The following is a 25,682-nucleotide window of genomic DNA, read 5'->3' as shown; positions in this document are numbered from 1 at the left end:
AGGTGGAAATTGCCTTAAGTAGTTACAGACACTGTGTTTATTTTTTTATTTGTATACATACTAATGGAGGCCTACAGTAATACGGAATTGCCAGCTGAACTCACCCCTGGCCAGCCAGATTGGACTGAAACATCTGATATCTCTTCCAAGGATTGAAAATCCTGTACCATGAGGAAACTTAAATATGATGTAAATTTCCTTTTTACAGAATAGCCCTTAATGTAATGACAATGGCATATTGGGCTGTGATGGCACACCAATGAATGCAAGTCTATATGCCTCCTATACAATTATAGTGTTAGATATATAGAATAGGATGATAGAAGTTTTGTTAATTCATAAACTGTAAACTATTTACATTTGAACAAGGCTTTTAATTAGCTTTTTATCCTTTAAGTATAATAAATTAAACCAAAGTGCCTGGAAATTGATTAAAGCTCACTAATAATTAGTATGTTGAAACCCATTAAATAACTAGTTGTAAATTAATTGAAAGACAATTTTTAAATAATTTGTTCAACTACTTGTAAGTAATTATGAGATAAATGAAATGATTTGTAATTAACTGACTTAATTTGATTTAGCATATAAATATGTTAACAGTGAATAATTAATTTTTTCTAATGACTGGGGAAAATATGTATGAATACAAATATTAAGAAAAATGATGGATTTAAGAGTCAAATACATTTACAAGGGAATAATGCTATGTTCATTAGAAAAATTGGTCAAAGAGATGAATTATGTTAAACCTGAACTTTGGGACGAACTTAATGTTGTTCAGTTGGAAATGCATGAAAACGTAGACCATATGGGAATGCATGAAAGAGATTGATAATGGGTTTTTACAAATCAAAAGAAAAAAGGAATTCATAATAAGCAATATGCAGCAAGTGAACAGCAATAAATGCAATGCAAAGATTAAAGATAAAAGAAATATTGCATGATTAAAATTATTAAGCTTGATCAAATAAAATGCCAAGACTTCAGTCTGAATACAGAACTAAATAATAATAACTACTATAACAAAAATGAAACAAATGTTGAAGTAATTCATATATTTTGGGCCCTGTTAACAGGATTTATAGTAGCAAGAGTTGGCAAACAATTTTTTAGATGCATTTCCAACTGCAAAGAAGAAAAAAAAGCTACACCTGTCTATCATTTTTTAATGCAGGTCCTATAATAAAGAGCTTCAAAGGTAAAAAAGAATTAAATACAAGGATTTTCAAATCTACTCCTGAATATTTACTAAGTGACTAGAAATGAACTGAGAAGAATGATAAATTGAAAAGTAATAGGGCTTATCCCATTAATATTCAACTAAGAAGAACAACAATGACTTATAGCCCTGAAAGACATCAGCTGGACATTCACTGTGAGATGCTGACAACGATTAACATAGGTTTGCTTTTACTTTGTCTTATTTGTGCTTAAAACAGACAGAACTGATTGTGTATGATTTAGGAAGCAACTAGCTTTTTAGCTGTGCCTTGTTCTAATGGCATAAGGAAATCCAGCAGAATCTGTTATTTTCACCACATTCCTCAAATCTATGTCCCATCATTGGGATTCTCAACGTAGCTTAGAAATGATAAATCTCTAGCTCTGCCTTGTTAAGAGCATTAGTAAGACCATTGCCAAGAATATTAAGAGCATCTGATTGTATGGAGGTGTGGGTGTGAGAGAAGGAGAAAAAAGGGTTATGAATATTTATGAGATTAAGAATCTAGAAGAAATGGATCAAATCGTTTTCTTTTGCTTTCTTTTTAACTCTGTGCTCTATGTGCGTTTTCTTTTGTTCAGGCATGTCAGAAAATGAGCAGGTGTGGTTTCAGATTGCCAATGCAACAACTATGGTCCTTTGTTTGCAGATAGGTTCCCAAACAGAAATGTCTGCACTGTTCAGGAACTTCAGAAACTTCAGGCTAGTAGGTAAAGAAATGTATTTCTACTATTGTTATGTTATTTGTGGACTGTGTTAAAGAAAATCCATTGCTGTTGATTGTTTCCTGCCCTCACTCAGCTGCAAATAGCACACTTAACTCTGTTTATGAATTTAAAATGTTAATAAAGTTATAGATCATCACACTAGCCATTTTTTCTAGAGCTGGCTGGTACGTAGTACTTAGTAAGCTGGTAGGTAGTACTTAGGCCTATCTATTGCTGTGGCTTGTTTCAAATATCCATCATCCCCTGGGGCAAAAGAGCTGAAATGTTTTGAGTTTTATTCCTTTAGAACAGGGTTCCTCAACCTTGGCGACTTGAAGATGTGTGGACTTCAACTCCCAGAATTCCCCTGCCAGGTCTGCTGGCTGGGGAATTCTGGGAGTTGAAGTCCACACATCTTCAAGTCGCCAAGGTTGAGGAACCCTGCTTTAGAACAGTGTTTCTCAACTTCAACAACTTCAGTGAAAAAAATATGTTGCTGAGTGATTTGACAAAAGCACTTACAAAACATGCAGTTTCAGTATGGAAACTGAAATTCTTAGAACTCGGCTCTAAAAACCTAACCTGACACAACTGCACACACGTCTGTTGACATGGAATACAAGCAGTGCCCTGTGGATAGTTCCAAACCAAATTTAGTCTTCAGGTCAGGTAAATACTTGGGAAGAATTATCTGCAGTATTGCCTGACAAGCCCTGAAGCATGTTTCTGGAGGGGGGAAAATCAGTGGAAAGACACTGATCAAGCTTGCAGTAATCATGGTAATGTAAGAGCCAAGGGCATGTCATGGACCTGTCAAAACAAATTACTTGCTTCAGGTGAGTAAGCAAAGTACGTTGCCATAGGGCTAGAAAAAGTATTTCAAGGACTGAGTCTGAATCTACTGGTTACTGTCTGTTAAGACCACTGGTCTTTGATCAATAGGTCGTGCCAGTGGTGCATTTTGATGAATGTAGTTGTGTTAAGTTTCTTCTGTTACAAAAATATAATTATGAATCCATAATTATATTAATAGCCTCTGTTCATGCAGTTTCATATCTGCTGGATTTTAATCAAAGAAAATGGCTTTTCAAGGTGGTTATGGTTTCCATTTTACAGGAAAGAAGCACAAGACACAAAATAAACATAAATGTAAGCTCTTCCTTGCTTTGCTACTGCCATTGCAGAACTACAAACCTGGTATTTGACTAAGGTGGAGAGCGTGTTTTTTCTGTAACAACTAGATTAGAACAATATCACCTAATCCACAGAGCAATCTATAAATAGAAAGCTATTTCAGTTTGTGTCATCTGTTCTAAGTTGGGGTCGAGAGAAGGAACTATTCTAGGCACCTTAGTTTGAAATCCTTACAAGTTATCAGTATTAATTGTTAAAGGAGGGTGCATGCTCTGCTTCTGTTTCCCTGGACCAGTGCTACAGTCTCACATAATTCAAAAGTGTCAGCTTTACATGCTAGTAGTTTTCATTCCCTTGTCTGTATTACAATTTCATAGCAAAGAGTAAACATGACTGCATGTTAGATTTGCAACTGACCTTGGTAAACTGAAATAATCGTCAAAATGAGAAATGTAGCTCAATTTATTTTGACCAAATTACAAACCAAAACTAGTCCTTCTCAAACTCCTCATGATTTCAGTGCAAATGCAATCTGTTTTCCTCTCAAGTTCCTCTTTAAGGACTCAGATGCTCTTAGCAGGAGGCAGGAACTTTTCCTTCAGGACAGGGAAGATGACATTACCCAGGATTCATTGCACTGGGTTACTGAGAATGTGGTAGCATGGTCAGGAATATGGTCAATAGTCAAGAAAGAATGGTGAGAAGAGGAGGTGTGTGCATCAGTTGCTTTATAGTACTTGTGTCCAAAGCAATTACTTTTAGCTGAGACATAGCTTTTTGCATTTTATCTGTTGTTTTCTACTTATTCAGATATTCTGCTATGGAGAAACAGGAGAAAAGAAAATGTAGTACCGACAGGAGGCTTGGCTTCTTTTCAAAAAATTCAGAGGCAGGACAAGCCTATATCATGGCCACAAAAGATCTATTTTCACTGGAACAAATTAGATGTTGAGTATTGAAAAATTGTGTGGAAGCAAAATTCCACAATTTTATTTTTAAAAAACATCTGTATATGATTCTATAGGCTTTTTTGTGGTGCAATTTTCTTGATTTTTTCCCCCCTCAACCATGATTCTGTCATCAGGAGATAAGTATTTTTTCCAACATTTTTTCACCTTGACATCTTTTTGTAAGAGCCTTCTTCAACTACAAATTACCATAGCACCACATGTTGACTAGTCACCATCTTCTTATATACAGTATGTTGATTCATCAATCACTGAAGTAACTCCACCCTGGAATTCTTGGAATTGGAGCGGTGATACAATTCTCTTGTCCTTACCTTTGTTGCAGCATCAAAGCATACAAAGCCCATGCCAAAGTCTATGGTAAGCCCCATAAGATGACTCTCCAGAACACAGGCATATGTCTTACACTAGAAAAGATTGAAAGAATGCAGCATGTTAAATGACATTTTAACTGGCTATATTCAATGTGTAAAATTATGGCTAAGAAAAGCAAATCTGAACAGAAATGTACATTGCACAAGTGACTGCAGTAAAATAATTGTATCATCAGTTTTCATATTTCCTTGTGCGGGATTTATTGGATCTATAAGCTAGTGGTGATAGGTAAGGTCAGGAGATATGGGAAGAGCCCAAAAGTAGCAGGAGTATTGTCTCATCCTTCCACTCTTTCCTACCCAACGAGCTGCCCCAGAAACAAGCTGGATTTTTGAAACTGAGCTCAGAGCTGCATGAAATTAGCTTGAGAGATACATATTACTCAGTTCTGATGAGTTGAGTATCCATGCGCTATTCTTTTCTCCAAATTTGCATAGCAAATTACGGACATATAAAAGTCAGTTAGACTGTTTAGCAAGTTTCTTCCAAAATAAAGGCACATTATTTGAGGTTCACTTGCAAGGGATGCTTTTTGGTATATGGATATGGAAACAGTGTCTGGAGACTGTAAGGATCTGAGTAGAGCAAAATAAACTTGCATTAAATCCTACCAAGACAAAGTTGGTTCTCATCAATAGACACTGTGGTAATCTTATAACATCTGATCTGGTAATTACTCTGGCTAGGGCTTTGCTCCCCTTGGAATTGGTTCATGACTTGGGGTTCTCCTTAACTCGCACCTTCTACTTAAACAGAAAATAGAAGCAATGACCAGGAGAACCTTCACCCAACTTTGGTTGGTGTGCCAGTTATGACTTGGACCAAGATGACTTGGTAACATAACTCATGTCCTGATCACCCCCTGATTAGACTACTACACTGTGCTTTTTGAAGATAACCCAGAAGCTCCAGCTGGTATCAGCTGCAACAATTAGACTCATGAAAGGTCAACCTCATTAAGAGAGAATAACACCAATTTAAAAGCTGCTGCAGTGGTTACCAATAAGCCTCTGGGCCCAATTCAAAGTTCTGATTATCACCTTAATAGCCATATACAGTGTAGCACTGGCATACATCAGTCTTGCCAAAATTGAATCTGACTATCTGATCTAGACGTGTACAGATTACCCTCCTTCAGAGGTTCATGGGGTCTGGGCCAGTGACAGGCCTTCTCAATGGTGGCTTCCAATTTATGGAATACTCTTCCTTCAAAAGTACGATAGTCCCTATTATATAAGAACTCCAAAAACATACCAAAGCAACATTGTCCCAGTGGGAATTTAGGTTAGAGGAATGGTATGTATGATGAGCTGACAGTATGCTAGGGCCTTTTTAAGTGTTGATTTCTATTATTTATATATGTTCTCAAAGTATTTTGACTTTGTTGTTCCCTACCCAGACTGTGTTAGGGTTTGAACAAACTATAAATATAAAAATAAATACAATAATTATCAAAGAAAAATTGCCACAATGAACATTATTGTGTATAAATTACCTGTAATTTAGATACAATATTAGATACTATAAATAGTATTATATTATAGCTCCAGGATTTACTTAAAGTTGATTGATATATCTGAAGATTATTGTTGGCAAAACAACAATGCAGCTGCATATTTGTTAAGTTCTGTGCTTGGATTTGGGTAGTGGGGCTTGCTTTCTTAATCCAAATTTCACCCCCAGAAAGTAAGAATTCACATTGTATTAATACTCAGAATTATCTAATTGCCATTTCCCAAAAGTGATTAATGCAAGATTAACTGCAGATTTCTCAGAAATGCTTCACTTTTTGTATTTTAACTTTCTTCCATCCCATTCTATAACTTGAAATTTGGGTTTATCTTAATAATTCAATAATTCAAAGGTAATAATTCAATGAACTCAATGAATAATTCAAGGTGACATTCAACTTTCACAATGCCAAACTAGGATTGCTTACTATAAATTGTGTATTTTCTGCTAAAATATAACTTTTAATAAGTGATTGAAAAGCTTGATTTGCTTACAACAATATACTCATATCAAACTAATTTTTCTTGAAGTCTTTTTTAAATGGCCAAAGAGGGTAGCTGAGTAGTATAGCAATATTTTTGCAGAACGTATCTGAAATTTAAATATAAATTCCGGAATTGAAAGATCAGAATCATTCATGAAACTGTGAACTGCAGAGTTTGTCTATTAATGAAACCACATATTTATGATTTAATTTGATAGGGAACAAAATTGGTACAATAGTTCCCCAATTTGCTATCAAGTCATTGCCCAAAATGCTTGTGTGATTTCAAACAAAACACCATGAGACAAAAGCAATTCCCTTCCCAGTTGATCTGCAACTTCATTTTTTTTAAAGCATTTGTGCATATAGACATTGACCAGGATAACACATAAATGGGAATCTAAGTGGAAGTGCTGCAACAAATAACAATCTGTATATGACCTGGTTAACTAGAGATTAATGAGTCCCAAGATTTCTGTTAACTGAATATATGAATGTGCATATGTCTGTGTGTATAAGTAGATATTTTATTTTAAAAAGTGTTATTAACGTAACTTATATAATGTTAATAACACATAAAAGGGCTACTCAAAAGGCTGCTAAAATTAATTTTGTGTAAATATTTTCCTTCTGACAAATAGCTATATGTATACCATCAAAGTTGAATAAAAGATGGGCAGTCATTCTTCGGAGAAAAGTTCATTGTGACAGGAATCTGTCTTCTCAGAATATACTGGAAATACAAAGCTCACAATTTGTTTTTGTAAGTAGTATGTCAAGTAGAGAGTACAGGAATCTTTACTTATACACGCTTCCTTCTGAGGTTATTCAGCATCAGGAAAAAAAGAATAAAACTTAAGACACAGGAGCTATTTGGGAATAAGTAGATAATTGTAGATTATAAGTAGATTCTTGTATATTGTTCTATGGCTGGCTGGGGAATTCTGGGAGTTGAGGACCACACATCTTCAAGTTGCCACAGTTGAGAAACACTGTTCTAGCCAATCTACCCAGTGGATTTAAGTACTTAAGATTTAAGTATATTGGCAGAGGTTTAAAATTCAATTACTAAAGTACTACTTTTTCATTTCATAATGGTATTATCCTTTCTCATACAAGTAACTGAAAATAATAATAAAAAAGAGACTGAATGGGAGATGAACAGTAACATTTGGACCATCCCAGTTAGCTTAAGCCATCATTCCTGTTCTGACAGCTTTATAGATCCCAGGACAACCATAAGAATTCACAAATCATAATAATTCTGTAGTAGCATCTTAAAATTCCCATTTTGTCATCACAGTACAAAAAAAAAAAAAAAAACAGACGGGGAACATTTCCATAATGTTCCAAGGTATATTTTACTTTCTTTTTTCACATGAACTCTCTAATATGTATGCACCTTCAATGAGCAACAGGAAAATCTCTTATGTAAGATCCATTTGGTTGAAGGTAAATATCTAGAAATATCTAATTTAAAAATCTATATGTGTTTTAAAATGTAGAGTCCCGTCAAGTCAAGCTTGACTCCTTGGTGATTTCACAGAAGTATCTACAGTACATATTATTATTTATTTAAATTTATCGGCCGCTCAACTCTAGTGGAATCTAGGTGGTATACAAAACTAGGGAAAAAATAAAAGAAGAGAAAACATTGAATCAAACAGACAGCCCTGACTAAAGTGATCTAATAAACAACAACATCAATATAACAAAACAGGGGCCATTGAACAAATAATAAACTTCAATCCCAGGCCTGGGATCAAAGCCAGGTTTTCAAAGCTCTCTGGAACCCCAGGAGAGAATCCATATCTCTCAGGGGATGCTGTTCCAGAGGGTAGGGGGCACAACAGGGAAGGCACACTTCCTAGGTCCCACAAGATGGCAATGTTTAATGGAGGGGACCTGGAGCACACCCACTCTGCTGGAACATAGTGGGCAGACAGAAACAGTTGGAGACAAGTGGTCTCTCAGATATCCAGGACCCATGCCAAACAGGGCTTTATAGGTAATAACCAGCAACTTGAATTGCACTAGAAGCTAAGTGGCAACCAATGCAAGAGATGCCCATTACTGCTTGCGCCACTGCATTTTTTTTTTTTGGTTATACATTTATTTTTTTATTAAGTATTTTAATTATAATAGTAAAATCTAATACAAACTAAGCTTAAAGAAAGAGAAGAGAGAGGAGTAAAAAGTGCAAGGAAAAAGAAAGAAAGAAAAAAGAGAGAAGAAAGAGAAACATAAGAATATAATAAAGAGAAAAGAAATATATAAAGAAGTGACTTCCAACTTCATCACCATGCCACTGCACTGTGAACCAGCTGTAGCTTCCAGGTGGTCTTCAAGGGCAGCTTCATGTAGAGTGCATTGCAATAATCCAATCATGAGGTGGCCAGAGCATGGGTCTGAAGGGTCTCCTGATAGAGGAAAGGACACAAATGGCACACAGGATGAACCTGTGCAAAGGTCCTCCTAGCCACAGCTACCACCTGTTCTGCAAGCAGCAGCTGTGAGTCCAGAAGGACCCCCCCAAGTTGCGTACCAATCTTGACTGAGGAAGTGCAGCCCCATCCAAGACCAAAAATGGTAATATCCCCAACCCAGGGATGTCAAAACAGCCACAGCAACCCACTCTTGTTAGGACTGAACCAAAGTCCCTTTCAGTTCTAAACAGCCTCCAGACAATACATTGACAGCTTCACCTGTGCTGCTTGGGATAGAGATGTAAAGTTGCTGATGATACCATACCCTGAACTGGCGGATGACCACACCCAGTGGTTTCATGTAGATGTTGAACAGGAGAGGGAAGAGCATTGAGCCCTGAAGCATCCCACACATGAGGGACTGAATCCACAATCTCTCCCCCTTCCCATCAACACCTACTGGAAATGACTGCTGATGAAGGAGGTGAACCACTGGGCCATAGTGTCTCCCAATCCTTCTTAGCTTCTGAGTCAAGAAAGATGTTAGAGAATTTTATAATAACTCTATTGACCAATGCATAAGATGGGATTATTTCCCAGCTGACATCACAACAACTGCTTGAAAAGTGTCTTCTATAATGCATGCAGTGTATTTCCCACTGAGCAAGATAAACAATTGGATTTAGCTTAGATTGAGGGACTGTGTACGATAGATGCCCTTGGCAGGGCTCTATGAATTGTTCCTACAGGTTTGGATTTGAAGAACTGTGCCTCGCTGTGATGGAGTGGTGGATTTTGGAATTAAAAACAAAACAAAACATTATGTATGGCCCTAGAATTGACCTTCACTAGTTGCTGGGAACAAAGCAGATAGAGAACAAAGTAGATTAAATAGGCTGCAGCTGCAGTCTTTATTAACATTCATTTCCCTTTGAATTATGAGCCTTATCAGTAGAAGTGAAAGTAACAGTTAAAGCAGTAAAAATCTTCCCCCAAGTATAGAATGAAGCTGGAGTCACTGCCTCTCACACAAATTAGATAAGTACCTGCAGGATCATATTTCCCTTAACAACAACAGTACCCACCTTCTGGGAGTGTTTTATCTGTGTTTACCAATGAAATTGTATTAACCTATGAGGTCATGATTTTCTCATTGTAATTGTTTAAAACCCAATGCCTTCGAACGAACCTCCACACTTGATTTGGAAAAATCCCAAGTGCCTTTCTTCTGCAGAACAAAGCTATTAAAGAGATTTCCCGTTTTGCATGTTTCATTGGCGCACACATGCCAGGCACAAAGAATCCAGCTTCCTGGGACAACAACTGGACTTTTAGCTATTTTTTCATTACAGGCCCTTGTGTATCTCCAAAAGTCAAGCCTTCTTGGTTGCAGTCCTGCTTCTTTGTAATAGTTTAATTCCTGAGAACTGACCTGTCTTTTTACAAAAGCCTTGGAAGTGAATCAAGTATAAGTGAGTATATCCCACCTTGGCTTGCACTTGAATGTTTATTTTTCAATAACCATGGTGGCCTTAATCTCTTTGGTAATTTTTGCTATTGTTTTTGTTACTGTAATTCTGTTATTTGCTTGCATTGCTTTATTATTTGAATAGAAGAAAGGACTGCAAGCCACTTAAAGTCTTAAATTGTGCTAGACTGGAGTGGCATACAAGCCCCAGCCAATCAATCAATCAATCAATCAACCAACCAATTTTATCCATTGAGAAAAACCTGACTATACAAAACTGGGCACAAATCTTCTTTTTGGCAGACTTCAGAGAGGATTTGAAATAAAATATTGTTGCTTAAAATGATGAGTAAGAGTTTAATTTTTAATCCTTCCAGTAAGGTAGTAGGATAAAATAAATTATTTTGTGCTGGATGAGGGGAGGAGGAAAAAAAGAAAATTGTTAAATGTGACATTAGCAGATGTATTTGTAACCCAAGTAGACTTTGAAGCTTGTCACCTCACATGAATTTTATTACTATTTATTAAATAAGTGGTAATGTTTTCTAACAATATTTTATTTTGTTTATTTATTTATCCAAAGAAAGCATTGGCCTCTTCTGCATCTTGATGCTATAAAAATTATTAGTCTTGTAGTTCTTTTCGGTCCTTTGGGTATTTTACTTAAGAGTAGAGAAGCTATTTTTTAAAATAATTTTTTGAAGTTCTTTATTTTTTAATTTGTCTAATTAAATATGTTTTTGGTACATTATGTTGGAAAAGCAACATGGATTATTAACATATTGTAACTGATGTATCCTTTTGAACAATTGCTCTTTATTCACAAATTCTTTTGTGTAGTTTTTTTTTTTTTTTTAGTTAAGTCATTAGCTCAGTAATTACTGGACCATTTTAGAAACTTTTTACTGTAGCACCATGGTTCCCTTGAGCCTTGAATGTTGTGGTTTTAGACACAACATTATTTAGGAAAAAGCATCTCCCTCTTAGTAAAAGACAAATGTATTACATCTTACATCATGTTCAACTAGTATCAAAAAGATTATAGATTTACATGGCATAGCATTCACACCATCAAATCACTAGCACATTTCTACATTGAAGCTAAAGTAATTGCTAATCAAGTCTATATAACACATATAATAAGTTGCTAAGAGGAAAAACTGAACTTTCCTTCTCAGGGATCTGAAATTACTTCCACACAAATTCTTTTTTATTCTTTCTAATTAAATTTATTACTTATTGATTCACATCTTAGTTTGACAGATATTTATAGTATGAATAGATAATCTGAGACAACCCTATAGTCTTTTCCAAATCATAAAATATTTTCTTGTCAAACATCTTTTCAATAAGTGTTTTCATAAGGTAAATTTACATGGCCAAATACTTTTAGTATCTGGAATATCTTCACTTTGCAACCTACCATTATTTTCAAAAGTTTGCTTATCTAAGAAGCAGACAATGGATTTATCATTTTAACTCTCAATGTTTTATGGCCCTTCCTAATCCTGATTCATACTGATACAATGTCACCAGATGCCAGAAAAGGAATTTAAGTTGCTTTCTATCAAAATACCTGTCAGCTTATCTTCCCAGGATCCTTCCTCAATTTGACTGAGTGCCTCCTTCCTCCATTCAACCAAGGAGTTTTTGTATATGTGATTCATTAATATTGTCACCAAATTATGTAATGAAGATGACACTTTTTCTAGCCTATCCTTAATATATGAGAAAGTTCTTTTCTAAGCACACTGGCTATCCATGTCAATTAAGCAATACAATATTTCTGTGGGTACATTCTTACCTACAAGGCTATCAATGCCAGGCACAATTCCTACCAGGAAATATTGAAAGGTTAAATATTATAATGACTTTGAGCAGTTATCACAAATTGGTAGAAAGAATTTAATCTACATCATAGGTCAAATGGCAAAAGGTCAGTTTTCAGCATCTTACTTTATGGCTTTTAATCATAGGTTATATTTCACCTGTAGTTCCTCTGCTTATGTTAATCAATCTTTTTGCTAAATTAGAATAAGAATGCTGCCAAGACAGTACATAATACCAAAGGTCTTTTCAATACCAGAGTGCAATTCAGGGTGCTGGCTATCCCCTTTAAGCCCTTACATGGCATGGGACCAGGTTATCTGCTGGACCACCTCTCCCTGAAGGTATTGCCAGTCCCACCAGAATGGATAGGGCAGGCATGCTCCAGCTTCCCTCCCTTAAACACTGCCATGTCGTGGGTCCTCGGAAATGTGCCTTTTCTGTTGCAGCCCCTGCCCTATGGAACAGGTCCCACCCTTTTAACCTTCCGGAGAGTAGTCAAGACCTTGCTCTTCCCCCAGGCCTGGTACAGGATCAGGTCAGAGCAGGATAAGCATGTGAAGGATTGCATCAGTGAAGTGTGGTTGCAGTGCCAGGTTTTTCTGTTTTTGGTTGTACTGTGTTTGTTTTAGTTGTAAATATTGTTTTTATTGTTGCCCAGAGTTTGGTTTTAAGATGGGTGACTATGCAAATACGAGGGACAGTTTGGTCTAGTGGTTAAGGCACCAGGCTAGAAAACAGCAGACTGTGAGTTCTAGTGCTGCCTTAGGCATGAAAGCCAGCTAGGTGACTTTGGGCCAGTCACTCTCTCTCAGCCCAACTCACCTCACAGGGTTGTTGTTGTGGGGAAAATAGGAGGAGGAAGGAGTATTATATATGTTCACCACCTTGAGTTATTTATAAAAATAATAAAGGTGGGATAAAAAAAATCTTTTAAAATTATTAATTAACTAATTAATTAAAATATAATATTATGATAAACCTGCTCCCATAAAGAATGAATGGTTTGCTTTTAATTACTATTTCACACACTGTAAACCACTGAAAAAAAATCAACATGGAGATTTCCTGTATAAGAGGTAACATATTTTCTCACTATTTTTGTTGTGCTGTTCAACAAAAATATAAAATCTTTAAATTGGGTCTGTGAATTGTCCTCCTTCAAGAGCAGAACCTGAAGCCTTGTTTTTGAGGGCCAAGATCTGCAGTTTGAATTGATTTAGCAAAGAATGTGAAAATCTGGAAAAGTAATGTACTATAATACTCAATGGACCTCATTTCTGAAATGAAAAAAAAGATGTAGAGACACTATTAATAAAAACAATCAATGTCAATTCAAAGAAACTCATGTAATTGTTATTCAGGTCATTTAAAAATTACATGTTGTGTGTAAAGATCTACAGAGTAAATGAGAACTGGAGTTCTTCAAAAGATCCTAGTAAGGATGCAAAATAGGGAGTTCTAACAGTAACGCATTATGGATCAGAATGATACATTACTTAAAAGATGCAATACTATGAACTATATTAGTTTCATTAGTTTCTTGCTATGAATCAAACTATAATAATTTAGCTGGAAGAATGTTGAGGTATGTATTTTTTCATATTTGAGATGCACAGAACTATTATAACAATTTATATCCAAAATCATACAAAAATATCCTCCACTTTGCACTTTATTTATTATTTATTTAGACATGCACACACACAGACACATTTTTTGCACCACCACTTGAAAATTGTAATGTGGAGAGAAGAAGGCAGTATATTTTACTAATCAAACAATTCTCTTGTTCATTCTGTTTACGTAACACCAGTAGGATTGTATCCATGGAAACCATCCCTCAGTTACTCATGGTTATTTATGGCTTTAATCATCTGCCAGATGCATAGTTTACCAAGAGGAATCAGATCAGTAGGAACCATACCCCTCCCTACTGCTCAAAACAAGAGAATCAAATCCACATACATAGCCAAAATTAAACACACATACCATAAAAAATAATAATCATCTAAAGGATTGAGGCATACATGACATAGAGTTGGCTGAATCCACATGAAACTAAAATGTCTATGAAATATACTGATCAGGTTGTCCAAAATTTTCTTACTGATGGTTCCAGATGTGATTTGACAAAACTCATGTATTTCTCAACTATGTGCATGACATGACACAAACATGTCCCCTGTCCCTGGAGCATGCACTATACTTCTCTAAGTTTTTAGGCAGAGGAGAGGCCATCATTCTGTAATGGTAGAGAATTTTTTTTTTAAAAAAGGGAGGGGGTTATGTGCACCCCCAATAGGCTTTTTTACTTTCTATTTCAAAAATAGGCTCTTTAACTTTACGCAAAAATCAATTCAATTCAATGACATCTGTTTCCCAGAACTCAGCCCTTTTTATTCATTCTTTATTGTCTTGAGTTGTATCTGTTACATAATGAGTTAAGAGCAATTATTGTGTTCAAGAACAATCTTATGAGGTAAGTTATCCTTATAATAACTTGCCCAAGGTCATTCAGTAAGCTTTCAGTAAGTTTCCAAGATTTAAATCTATCTATTACACAGTACGATTCTTGAAAATAAAAAGCCTCGCTTAGCAGTCTATTTTCCATTTCCCAATAAAATCTAATAAAATGAGCAAAACACAGCCACTCTGCTAGTAGCAAAACTTGTTTTTTTTTTTTGGTCTGTTTGAGAGTATCAAACAACCAAATCTCTGTCATTCATCATCTGAAGGCTTGGGATGCAAGAACTAGATACCATGTATTTGATTTAAATCTCTTTTTTTTAACACAAATGTCATTGATATATCATTAACAACTTAGAGATTTGAAAGGGTTATTTAAGCCATCAAGCCCAATCCCTTTACTCAGTGCAGGAATCTAAATTAAAGCAGCCATGCTCACTTTCTGCCTGAACATAACCAGTGAAGGGGGAACTCACCACCTTCCTTGTAGTTTTTAAATCCCCCTGTAGATTTGTTCTTACATTTGTGAATGTTTCCCCAACTTGCTAATTGCCTTGCTGTAACTTAAATAATTATTCCATACCCAGCACTCCAAGACAAAAGGGAATCTTCTTCTGTGTACCTTCCCTTTCAGGTGTTTGAAAAGTATTATCATATCCCCCTTTGTTAGCTCTTTTCAAGTATAAACATTACTAATTCGCTCAATGTCTCCTTATTGAGTTTACAGTCCCTTGAACAGACATGGCCTTTCTCTGTACTAGGACTGTGCTCTGACTACATGAGGTGGGGTCTGACCAATGAAATGAAATCTGAAATGACCAATGAAATGAAATGAAATCTGTGTTGAGTCAGGTTTGACTCCTGATCATCCTACAGGGATAGTTATGAAGTTTTCTTGGCAAGAATATATAACTGGTTTGCCATTGATTTCTTCCAAGAATGTTTTTCCCCTAATTCTCCAGTCTAGTCTAGTCTGGAATTTGCTTAGCTGCTTAGTTTTTTGAGATCAGCAAAGGTCTTCGCTGATGGGTATGATATTGTGGAATGAGTGTTCTCTATTATTGAGAAACTGTACTTCTATTGCTGCAATCTAAAATCACATTTGCCTTTTTAGCAGCCATGTTACACTACCAATTTTTATTCAATGTGTGTTTCCACAATGGTTTCTTATGTGCCACTACAAAGTTAGATATATCCCATCCTGTACCTGTGCATTTGATTTCTTTTTCCTATGTAAAGAACTTTACATTTATATCTATTAAATTAAATTCTGCTGTTTTCTGCCACTTCTCTAACCTATGAAGTTCATTTTAATTTGTTCTGTCGTCTAGAGTTTTATCTAATCCACCTACTTCTGCATAATCTGCAAGTTTTATAAGCCTTCCCTCTACTTCATTCAAGGCATGAATGAAAATGTTGAAAAGTACAAGGCCAGGGACTAATTCCAAAAGCATCATCTCTAATGATTCATTTCAGCTGATGATGAACTATCAGTGAACACTCTTTGAATACAAATCCACCTAACAGATATGTGGATCTACAAACAAACATTTCATCCAGCTCATATTCAACTAGCTTGCTAATCAAAGGCCAGTTTGTTGGAAGCTTTATGATTACAATATTCCAAAGCTATCTTAAAAACAAACAAACAAACAAACAAACAAATCCCATCACAATTGTACAAGTAGTGTCACCAATCACATAATGACATAATAATAATTAAAAAAAAATCTATATTGAGCATCACATATTTCTTACCTGTATTCTCTCCACTTCTAAAAAAGTTGCTGATTGGAAGGCCTTTTCCCATAGTAGGAGATCACATTCTAATTCCACAGAAAAGTAGAGATCCTCTCCCATTTCAGACTGCACTCCAAAGCAGTGTTTTCGCCGATCCAGTATATCACTGTCCTGATGAAAACCTGGAGTTATATAATCTTGCATACATCAATTAAAATTTCTTCTAGTATTGATGCACATGTTAGATGCAGAACAAAGTACCTACATAGAGTAATGTACCATGTAAATGTTATGCCTTTATTTTAATTACTGTATCTGATTTAATTATATAAATTAAATGAAGTATATTACACTGATTAAAACATATCTATAACTATTAATGGTTCTCCTTTACAGCTTAAATTGTACTAACAATATTGAAAAGTGATATATTCCAGATTCAAAGGGATGTTGTGAGTTACAACTAAAGATTACTTTCCCATTCCAAAAAACATGGGTATGAGTTGTCATTCCTCTGAAACTTCAGTAACAACACATCTTCTATTCTCTCCTAAAAATATGAAGACTCTCCTTGTTTCTTTAAACAACCAAACTCAAAATTCCTTGTTCCTTAGATCAAGTTCCACACACAGATTTCTTATGTTAGATTCCTGCTCAGAGATAATTTTGTATTACCTCCTATTATTCTATCCTAATATTGCCACATTTTGTTTAGTTTGTTTTTTGTTTGTTTTTTGCTGTTTTGTCATTTTATGTTGGATTACCACTTTGAAATATGTGTGAAAATCTCCTAAGTATCTGTGTATCTGTAAGGATTCATTTAAATAGACAATCTTGCTATAATTCTATTTTTTTAAGCCAAAGTATTATGCATTGGTGGTTTGAAAAAATAAAAATGAAAAAAAAAAAAGTCCTTTGCATTGTCCAACTTGTGGATTGGAGAAGAGAGGTTATTAATTAACAATAGTTTGGCTGAAAGTTGTCACCTTGAAATTAAGAAATTGGAAAGAAACCTAAAATTAGATTTAAAAAATCAGTTACTACTATACACACCTAGACTAGTGAACGTCTATGTTAATTTCAACAAATGCAACTTCCTTTTGCCTTGGCTGATTGAAGATAATCATAGCCATCTTTGAATACATATTATAATAATCGAGGCTGTAAATCAGATTAGGAATCAGGAGGAGTTAAGAGTACAAGAAGCTTCAGCTTGTCTAGTAGAAATTATTTGTTTCTCTAATGAACTTCATCCTGTAACCTGTAAATGTCACTGAGTTGCACTATGCAAATAACACATACATATATAAAAACTCTACTGAAACATTATAAAGAAGGGTTAACTCATCACAAAATCAGCAGTGGTTAAGTACCGCCTCTGATGCTGGAAAATATGGAAATCAACAATCCACATTTGTATACACACAAGACATTCTCAGTACAAATGTGGAGGCATATCTGCATTGTTACACAGATATAACATTGCACACCATCCGTTTTTGAAGAAGGAGGGTTTGACAAGGCTGTTCACATAGTGAGTTAGCTCTTCTTTGAAATGCATTAATGGGCTTGAAATCCTTGAAAAGGAATTATTTGTCTCTTCAAAAAATCAATAGTTGGCTGCCACTGAGCTAGGACTGCAGTCCTATTAAAACAACAACAAATATAGAGAAATAAGGAGAAAATTACCACTTTACTTGATATGGGACATGTATGTGTAGAAGAGAAAGCCAGATTTTGGGTTCAGATTAAGTCTACTAGTGAGTGAGAAAAAGGATGAAGAGTATTGCTGATGATCTAAACAACCTCTTTTATTTCACATCTATATATTTCTCATTGTTTTATATTCATATAGAAAACAGGGGAACTTCACTGTTCAGTTTTTGGCTGAACTTTGCCCATTGTTCAACAGATTGCTCTTTTACAAAAATACCATCTGACTGAATGATATTGCTGGATGTGACCTCAGAAGTCATCTAGTCCAACTCTCTGCTTGGTGCAGGATCCACTAAAGCATTTTGGACAGGTTCGAAATATTGGACAGATATCCAGCTCATGTGAAGATCTTTAGTGAAGAGGAACGTACCACTTCAGGAAACAACATATTCCATTGGCCAGCAGCAGTTACTATCAAGAAATTCCTCCTAATGTCTAACCTGAATCCACTTCCCTGTAGTTTCAACCCATTAGGTCTTCCCTCCAAGGCAACAGAGAGCAAGTCTATTCCTCACTCTGTATGACAATGCTTTAGTTATCTGAAGACTGCTTCATATCTCCCTTCAGTCTTCTCTTCTGCAAGCTACACATGCACAGTTCCTTGAAATGTTCCTCAGAGGACTTGGTATCCAGTCCCCTGGCCTTCTTGGCAGCCATTCTCTGAAGTTATTCCCATAATTTCAGTGACCTTGTCAACATCATATTCAATAGAGTTATCCTTGTTATTGTATTGCAGCACAACACACTGAGACAGAAAACTTTTCCCACTGCTGAGTTGAAGTGCTCTTCATTCTTCATCCATTGTTGGTTCAGAAGAAAAGTACTCTCCTGCCCCTGTTGCTGATCCCTAACTTGCCTCTCTTTCAAGTCACAGCAGTCCTCTGACTTCCTTCCAAGGTAAAGGATGATGAAGGCTAACCATTTTTATATACCTTGAGACTGTCTTTGGACCATATTAGAATAAAGGGAAATCCAATTTTAATAGCAAAACAGCTAAGAATGATCCAAGCTTCTCTCACTCATGGATTCAGGATGAGATGAAAGCAATGTGATGGGAACATGGCAAAAAAAAATGATGCCAAGACATGTTCACACTATAGCTAGATCAGGGCCAGCTCTAGACATTTTGGCACTGTAGGCAAAGTCATATTCTGGCACTCCCTATGGGTATATTTAACCCTCAAGTGGGCATGTTGGTGCATAGAGTACACTGTTACCTCTTTTCTGGATATAACTTTGATAAGATGATAGTCACGCAACTCGCTCGCTCGGTACCTTCCTATTAGACCTTTGTCTTGCTTTGGTAATATAATCAGCTTCCTGAGGTCCATAGCTGTAATAATAATTTATTTTCCATGCTTTGCAATGCCTGGTTGGTGTGCTGTTCACTATCACTCAACCAACTTTGTGGGTATTTTAGAAGAGTGAAGAAAGAAAAAGTTCTAAAGCACAAGGAAAGTTTATCAGATGCTATATTCATATTGTGTATTTCAGAAGTCTTTTCAATTTTGGCACCCCCTCAAATTTGATACCCTACGCAACTGCCTAGGTTAGGTCTAGAACCAGACCTGGCTAAATGCAAGTGGGCAACAACACAAAAAGCAGTTCCACAAAATTCTTCATCTGTATTTATACTATATAGAATTCATCTGGGCTTTTAATTCAATTTTTAAATCTCTGCTTTGAGCTGTAATTCTAAGTATAATTAGCTTTCACTGTCACTGCATAGCCTTGGCTGTTAACTATTTATCCCACCAAGTGGTTTAAAGATAAAATAATGGTTGAAATTCCTCAAAGAAAAGCAGGATACAAATGTGAGCAAAAAGCCAAAATTCCACTATTGATTTAGTTACCAAAATACCTCATAGTGGTAGTAGAAATGAGACATTTATGGTATTTTCATCAAATTCATCTTAATGCCCTCTCTCCATATTTCATTACAAGAACCTTTTGTCAATTTCACTTTCGATTGAATAGATTATGAAAGAGAAGGCGTAAAAGTTCAATAATGTTTCTAAACATGAACAGTAACTAGAGCCAGGCAATGTCAAACTCTGATTTCCAGGTAGGTCTAAATTCGATCATCTAGGATTGCCCACTTTTAAAGGCAGTGTGTTTCATTGATTCTAAAGCCTGCGAATTTATATTGAATAAGGCAATTGATTCAAATAACCCAATATTTTTTACCCTGCCTGGTGTGGTGTCTTTCTATCCTCCAGCAGATAATAGTGACATAGCTAATGAATATGTGTGTACTATCCCTAAACTTTTCCCATAATATCATCCCCATGGCAGAAAAAGCTAAAATCTCAATGAACTACCTAAGCCAGTCCTATAATTCAAACTGGACGAAATGCCAAGCAAAGCATTTCATTGAATTGAAAAAGAGAAATGTGTCAGTTGTTGCTTCCTCATATTACTCTTTCTCTGCATACAGCTTATTCTGATTCGTGGCGCCAAGTTCTAATCCTCCCAAATCCATTACTACACACTGCTAATACTACTTCACATCCTTGTGGTTGTTTTGCATTTGAAGATTTGGTTGTCTTGGCTGATAACACCAATGCCATTTCAAATAAGTTTGATATTTCTGCTGTATGACTCTATGTGCATGTTCCAGTTTGGGAGCTTTGTGCTATAATAGGAATAATCTCAGTCTCAACTCTGATTCTTGGATCAGATTTAGCAGATGCCACCTTCATCAATTGCTTAGTGATAAATGGCAGAACTAAATATTTTAGAGGATCGAATAGATCAATGCTGGAGAGGATAATGTGAACAGAATTAAGAATATTATCTATTTCTTCAAGGGATAAGCAACAAAGCTGATTCAGACACATATCAGTTTAGATAACATGGTAGACACTCTAGGTACATTATTGACCACAGCAATAACAAACTCAGTAACCAAGATATTTTATCCATGAAAAACTAAGTAAACTATTTGCAATGCTTGGGCTGGCACTGGCTAGATGTACTAAATATTGGACCACCCTAAAACCAGCTGCTGTATTGTCAAATGAAGTGTTAATTTAGATAGCATGGATTCATATGGAAAAATGTCGATGTCTAATACAATTCAACCATGTAGTATAATTTTAATTTCATTTTCTAAACATATTTTGGAGATTGCATTCTTTTGGGGGGGGGGAGGCAGAACCAGGCAACTGATTCTACTTTTTTTTTTTAATTCAGAAAGAAAACCATGGAAACAATGCAGTTATCAAGTATTTGGCTCATATCCCAGAAGACCATCTTTTCTTGGGAGAATGTCCATTTTTGGTAAACAAGTGAAATACATCTATCAGGAGCAGAATGAAGATAAGCAAGAATTTTCTTACACTTCTTGTACAATAAATATCATTCTATCAATATGAGGATATACTTTTTTGTATATTTCTATACAATTCAGGTAATTGCTTATTCCATAGGATACATTTCTTTCTAAGGTTTTTTTTTTTTCCACTGATCAAAGTGTACAGGATTACTTCTATATGGATTACCAGAAATAGCCCAGGGATTTTGGTGATCCAATGTAAATACAGACAGTTTTAGGCATAGAAGAGAATGTTGCTCAACTTCCATTTTGATTAGAGCTGAAGAAATTCATATTTACCAAATCAGGAAAGTGAAGTATAGTAGCTATTGGTATTTTCACTTTTCACTTTTGTGATATAAATTTGAATAAAAATGCAAAAAAAAATCAACATATACAAAATGACTATAGCAGTGAAAAACTATAAGAAAATATTTTGAATATGATTTGGGTCATAATCTTTCTTGACTGAATGTCATCCGTAGGTCTTGTGGAATGTGTTGGAATGAGATGGGGCCAGTGCATATTGCAAGAGGGGGAAAAGGATGAGGTCAAAGTGCATATCTCCAGGGTAAGAACCACATTCTCCACTGTCTGCAAAAATACATTTCCCCATCCACCATGACCTACTTTATTTGATAGTTTTAATTCTATAAGTAACTGAAAAAAGTCACAGATAGAAACTTGGAGGCAAGACATTGATTGCATGGTTGTGGCCACAGCCACCATCTTGATTTTTCTGACTCCCTCCACCCCCAAATGCTCTTGACCCGCACTGTAAAAGAACTGTTTGCAAAGACTACATTTATCAGACAAATACTATGCTAAGTTTATATAAAATGCATACTATATGAATTAGCATATGAATTTTTACACAGAGAAGTTTTAAGGCACAAATGCACAAATAGTCACAATAAAATGGAGCTTAGAAAATAAGAAATTGAGAGCAATCAAAATGGATAGTTCCATTCTATCTTGTTTGCTCATTCTACATTCACTACTACTTTTAATTTAGCAAAGAAAGTGCCGTTGTGTGGGTGCTCAGGAATAAATTGAGTTGATCACAGAGTAAACAAGTTCACAAATAAAATCAGCTTTGTTTTAGAGGAAATAAACTATTCTCTGGAAGGTCATAGGCCTGCTCTGGCTTCCCAATCCCAAATCCATTGTACATTTTCTCATTTTCATTAAAAACAAACTTCATTTTCTTCAAGTTCACATAGAGTCCTAAAAATACCCTTGTATTGTGAAGGAATATAGACCTGGGCTGGGTATGGGGAATGATTGAACTGTTAAGGGGGGAAAGGTTCAGAAAAGACTGCTCAGCCCTGAGGAAGAGAAAAATATAAGGGAAAGTCAAAATAGCCCAACTTGATGTTGTTTGTATAAGAAAGAGCTGGATCTTTCAAGATTCTGTTATTCTTCCTTTAAACAGCATTTCTGGAATCTCTGCTGTGTCTCTTTCTTGACTTTGAAGGACTGACACATATGGATCTATTCTATGACTAGTGTGGACATTCATATTTTCATTTTATCCCATTAGGAAAATAAAATTGAAATGAAATCAAGCCATTACAGGAAAGAAGATGTTTGAAGCTAAAAACAGACATTTCCAAGTAATTTGTAGTTTTCCTTAGATAATACTGTATCTATATGGTCTATAAGAATTTGTCAAGAAGCATAGATAGTTCAAAACAAGCTCCAATATATGAAATGGAAAGCTAATCAGCCTCTGACACCCAAAATTCAGAATCAATATTACCAATGCTAGAATTTCTTACAACTTGTTTTAAACAGATGGTATGCCTGTTGCAAATTATAGAGCAATAGGGAACCAGAGACCTGCTTAGATGGGTCCATTGCTGAGGGGGCTATTTTTATTCTCCCTTCGCTATGGTTTATATCTTGCTTTTTATTACATTTATTAATGTGCTTTTTATATTTTTATGTTGCTTTTTTATTTGTTTTATGCCACCCACAGTCACTTTTGGTGAGATGGGTGGCTATATAAATTTGCTAAATAAATAAATAAGTGGCTGCATATTCAAAACCATTTAGCTGATTAATTTAATACGACAAAATAATCTGTCAGTAATTATCCCTATATTTTAAAAATTCCACTGAGAGACATTAAACTGGAATCTTCTCCACAATGACCAACCTCTCATGAGGATGCAGGTTCAATATTTGCTGGCTGAAGTTTTAATCATTCAGTCCAACCACAAATTGCTGCATTTCCTTAAGAAAATCCTTCAGGAGCAAACCAAAGTTTTCATTAGTCTAGCATCCTGCTTGACACACAGACGCCCAGAAGATGATTTAGGAAAGCCCTCTAGCTGAACAGGAAATCTTTCAAAAGATCTCTGAACTCAGAAGGAGGTTCCAACCTCTAATTGGTATACTAAAGAATGCCAATGGATAGATAGTAACCAATTCAAAGGACATCAAGCTAAGATGGAAGGAGTATATTGAAACATTGTATAGTAAAGATGTCAACATCCAAGACACCTTAGAAGATGTCCCCTACTTACAAGAACCTCTAGTACTAGAAGATGAAGTTAGATCAGCACTCCGGTCATTACTAAGTTGGAAGGCTACAGGAACTGATGGAATACCCACTGAAATATGGCAAGCAAGAGAAGACTAATCAGTAAAAGTTCTAACCAAGCTATGTCAGCACATCTGGAGAACAACAAAATGACCAAGAGATTTGAAGAGGTCAATCTACATTCCAATACCAAAAAAAGTGTATGCAAACTATTGTGCAATATCGTACAATATTCTTAATTTAAATAATTAAATTTATTAAATAATTAAATAATGCTTAGGATTATCTAACACAGATTAAAGTCCTACATGGAAAAAGAGATGCCAGATGTTCAAGATGGCTTTAGAAAAGGACAAGGGACACAAGACATTATTGCTGATGCACACTGGATAACTGAAAAAGCCAAAGAATACCAAAAAATGTCACTAGCACCAGGTTGGCAAAGAAGTGCGAGAAGGCTATATGTTCTCCCCTTATTTATTCAACCTATATGCTGAATATATATTAAGGGAAGCTGGATTGGAAGAAGATAAGAATGGTTTTAAAACTGGAGGAAGAAACATCAATAACCTGCACTATGCGGATGACACTATCCTAATAGCCAAAACGCAAAGAAACTGCAAGCTCTAGCAATAAACGTCAAGGAGGACAGTGAAAAAATGGGACTAAAATTAAATATAAAGAAGACCAAACTAATGACAACAGTTGGAACAACCAGTTTTAGAATTGACAAAGAAGATATTGAAGTGGTGGATAGCTTCAGCCTTTTAGCATGAACCATCAATAGTAAAGGAAGGAACCAGCAGTCAAGAAATATCCCACAGAATAGCACTTGATACAGCAGCCATGAACGTTTTGAAAAAGATATTCAAATGCTGTGATATGCCTATACTACAAAGATCAGAACTGTGTAAGCCCTGATATTCCCTGTGACACACTATGGAAGCAAAAGTTGGACTTTGAAGAAGCAGGATAGGAAGAGTATTGACGCTTTTGAACTTTGGTGTTGGAGAAGTCTCCTAAGAATACTGTGGATAACAAATGGATCATTGAACAAATCAATCCAGTCCACTCAAGACCCAAATATCCAAGCTGTGGAGACATTATATGAAAGCATAGCTCTCTGAAGAAGGCTCTAATCCTGGGAAAGGTGGAAGGAAAGGGAAGAAGAGGATGCCAGGAGCAAGGTGGATGGACTCAATTACAGTGGCAATGAGTGCACTGTTAGAAGACCTGAAAGACAAGGTAAGCGACAGATAGTCATGGAGAAAATCTATCTGTATGATTGCTAAGAGTTGACAATGTCTTGCTGGCACATTATCAGTTAAAAAAAAATCTAGCTGGACATGAAAGTTAAAGTCTTCCCAGTAACTGCTGATTGGTTCTGGTTTTATACTGATGTAAGAATTAGAAGCAGGGGTAAAATTATCTCCTGTGTATTTAGTTAATGCCCTTTAAAGCAAAGATAATCCCAAATATATCTCCTATGTCACCAGAACATTATTCCCTGAAAAAGCAGGGTAAATTTGAGAAGGTTTAGGGGTGAAATTCTAACATTTGTTTGCTATCTTACTGTAAAGAAAAAGTTGCTAAGTTCTCTCTCTCTCTCTCTCTCTCTCTCTCTCATACAGACACACACACACACACACATAAAAAGTAGCAGCCAGGCTTCTTGTAGTACTCATAGTATATTTACTGCATTTGTCAAAGTAATTGTGGGAATGATGCTTTATCCTCATATAACACCATTTCTAGGGCATTTTGTTC

At 35.7% G+C, this 25,682-nt stretch overlaps 1 protein-coding gene and 1 long non-coding RNA gene across 2 annotated transcripts in view; one reads left to right on the top strand and one right to left on the bottom strand.

The window, feature by feature from the left end:
* The window catches only part of SNTG1 (syntrophin gamma 1), a 121,456-nt gene that overhangs the window by 16,976 nt on the left and 78,798 nt on the right, over positions 1 to 25,682 (bottom strand). The window contains exons 14-15 of the mRNA XM_007426567.3: positions 16,354 to 16,506; positions 4,349 to 4,441 (exon numbers count right to left, since the gene is read on the bottom strand). Coding sequence (XP_007426629.1) covers positions 4,349 to 4,441; positions 16,354 to 16,506 — 246 coding nt within the window. The remainder of the gene's footprint in view (positions 1 to 4,348; positions 4,442 to 16,353; positions 16,507 to 25,682) is intronic.
* Positions 10,044 to 22,233, top strand: LOC112540446 (uncharacterized). The gene is made up of 4 exons (XR_003084535.2): positions 10,044 to 10,303; positions 18,788 to 18,948; positions 21,247 to 21,463; positions 21,853 to 22,233. It is a non-coding gene; the product is annotated as an uncharacterized LOC112540446 (long non-coding RNA).

This window comes from Python bivittatus, unplaced genomic scaffold (genome assembly GCF_059951505.1).
Source record: "Python bivittatus isolate LINGU-HERP-01145 unplaced genomic scaffold, Pbiv_v1 ctg000840_np1212, whole genome shotgun sequence".
Taxonomy (NCBI): Eukaryota; Metazoa; Chordata; class Lepidosauria; order Squamata; family Pythonidae; genus Python; species Python bivittatus.
This window is presented reverse-complemented; position numbering and strand designations above follow the sequence as displayed.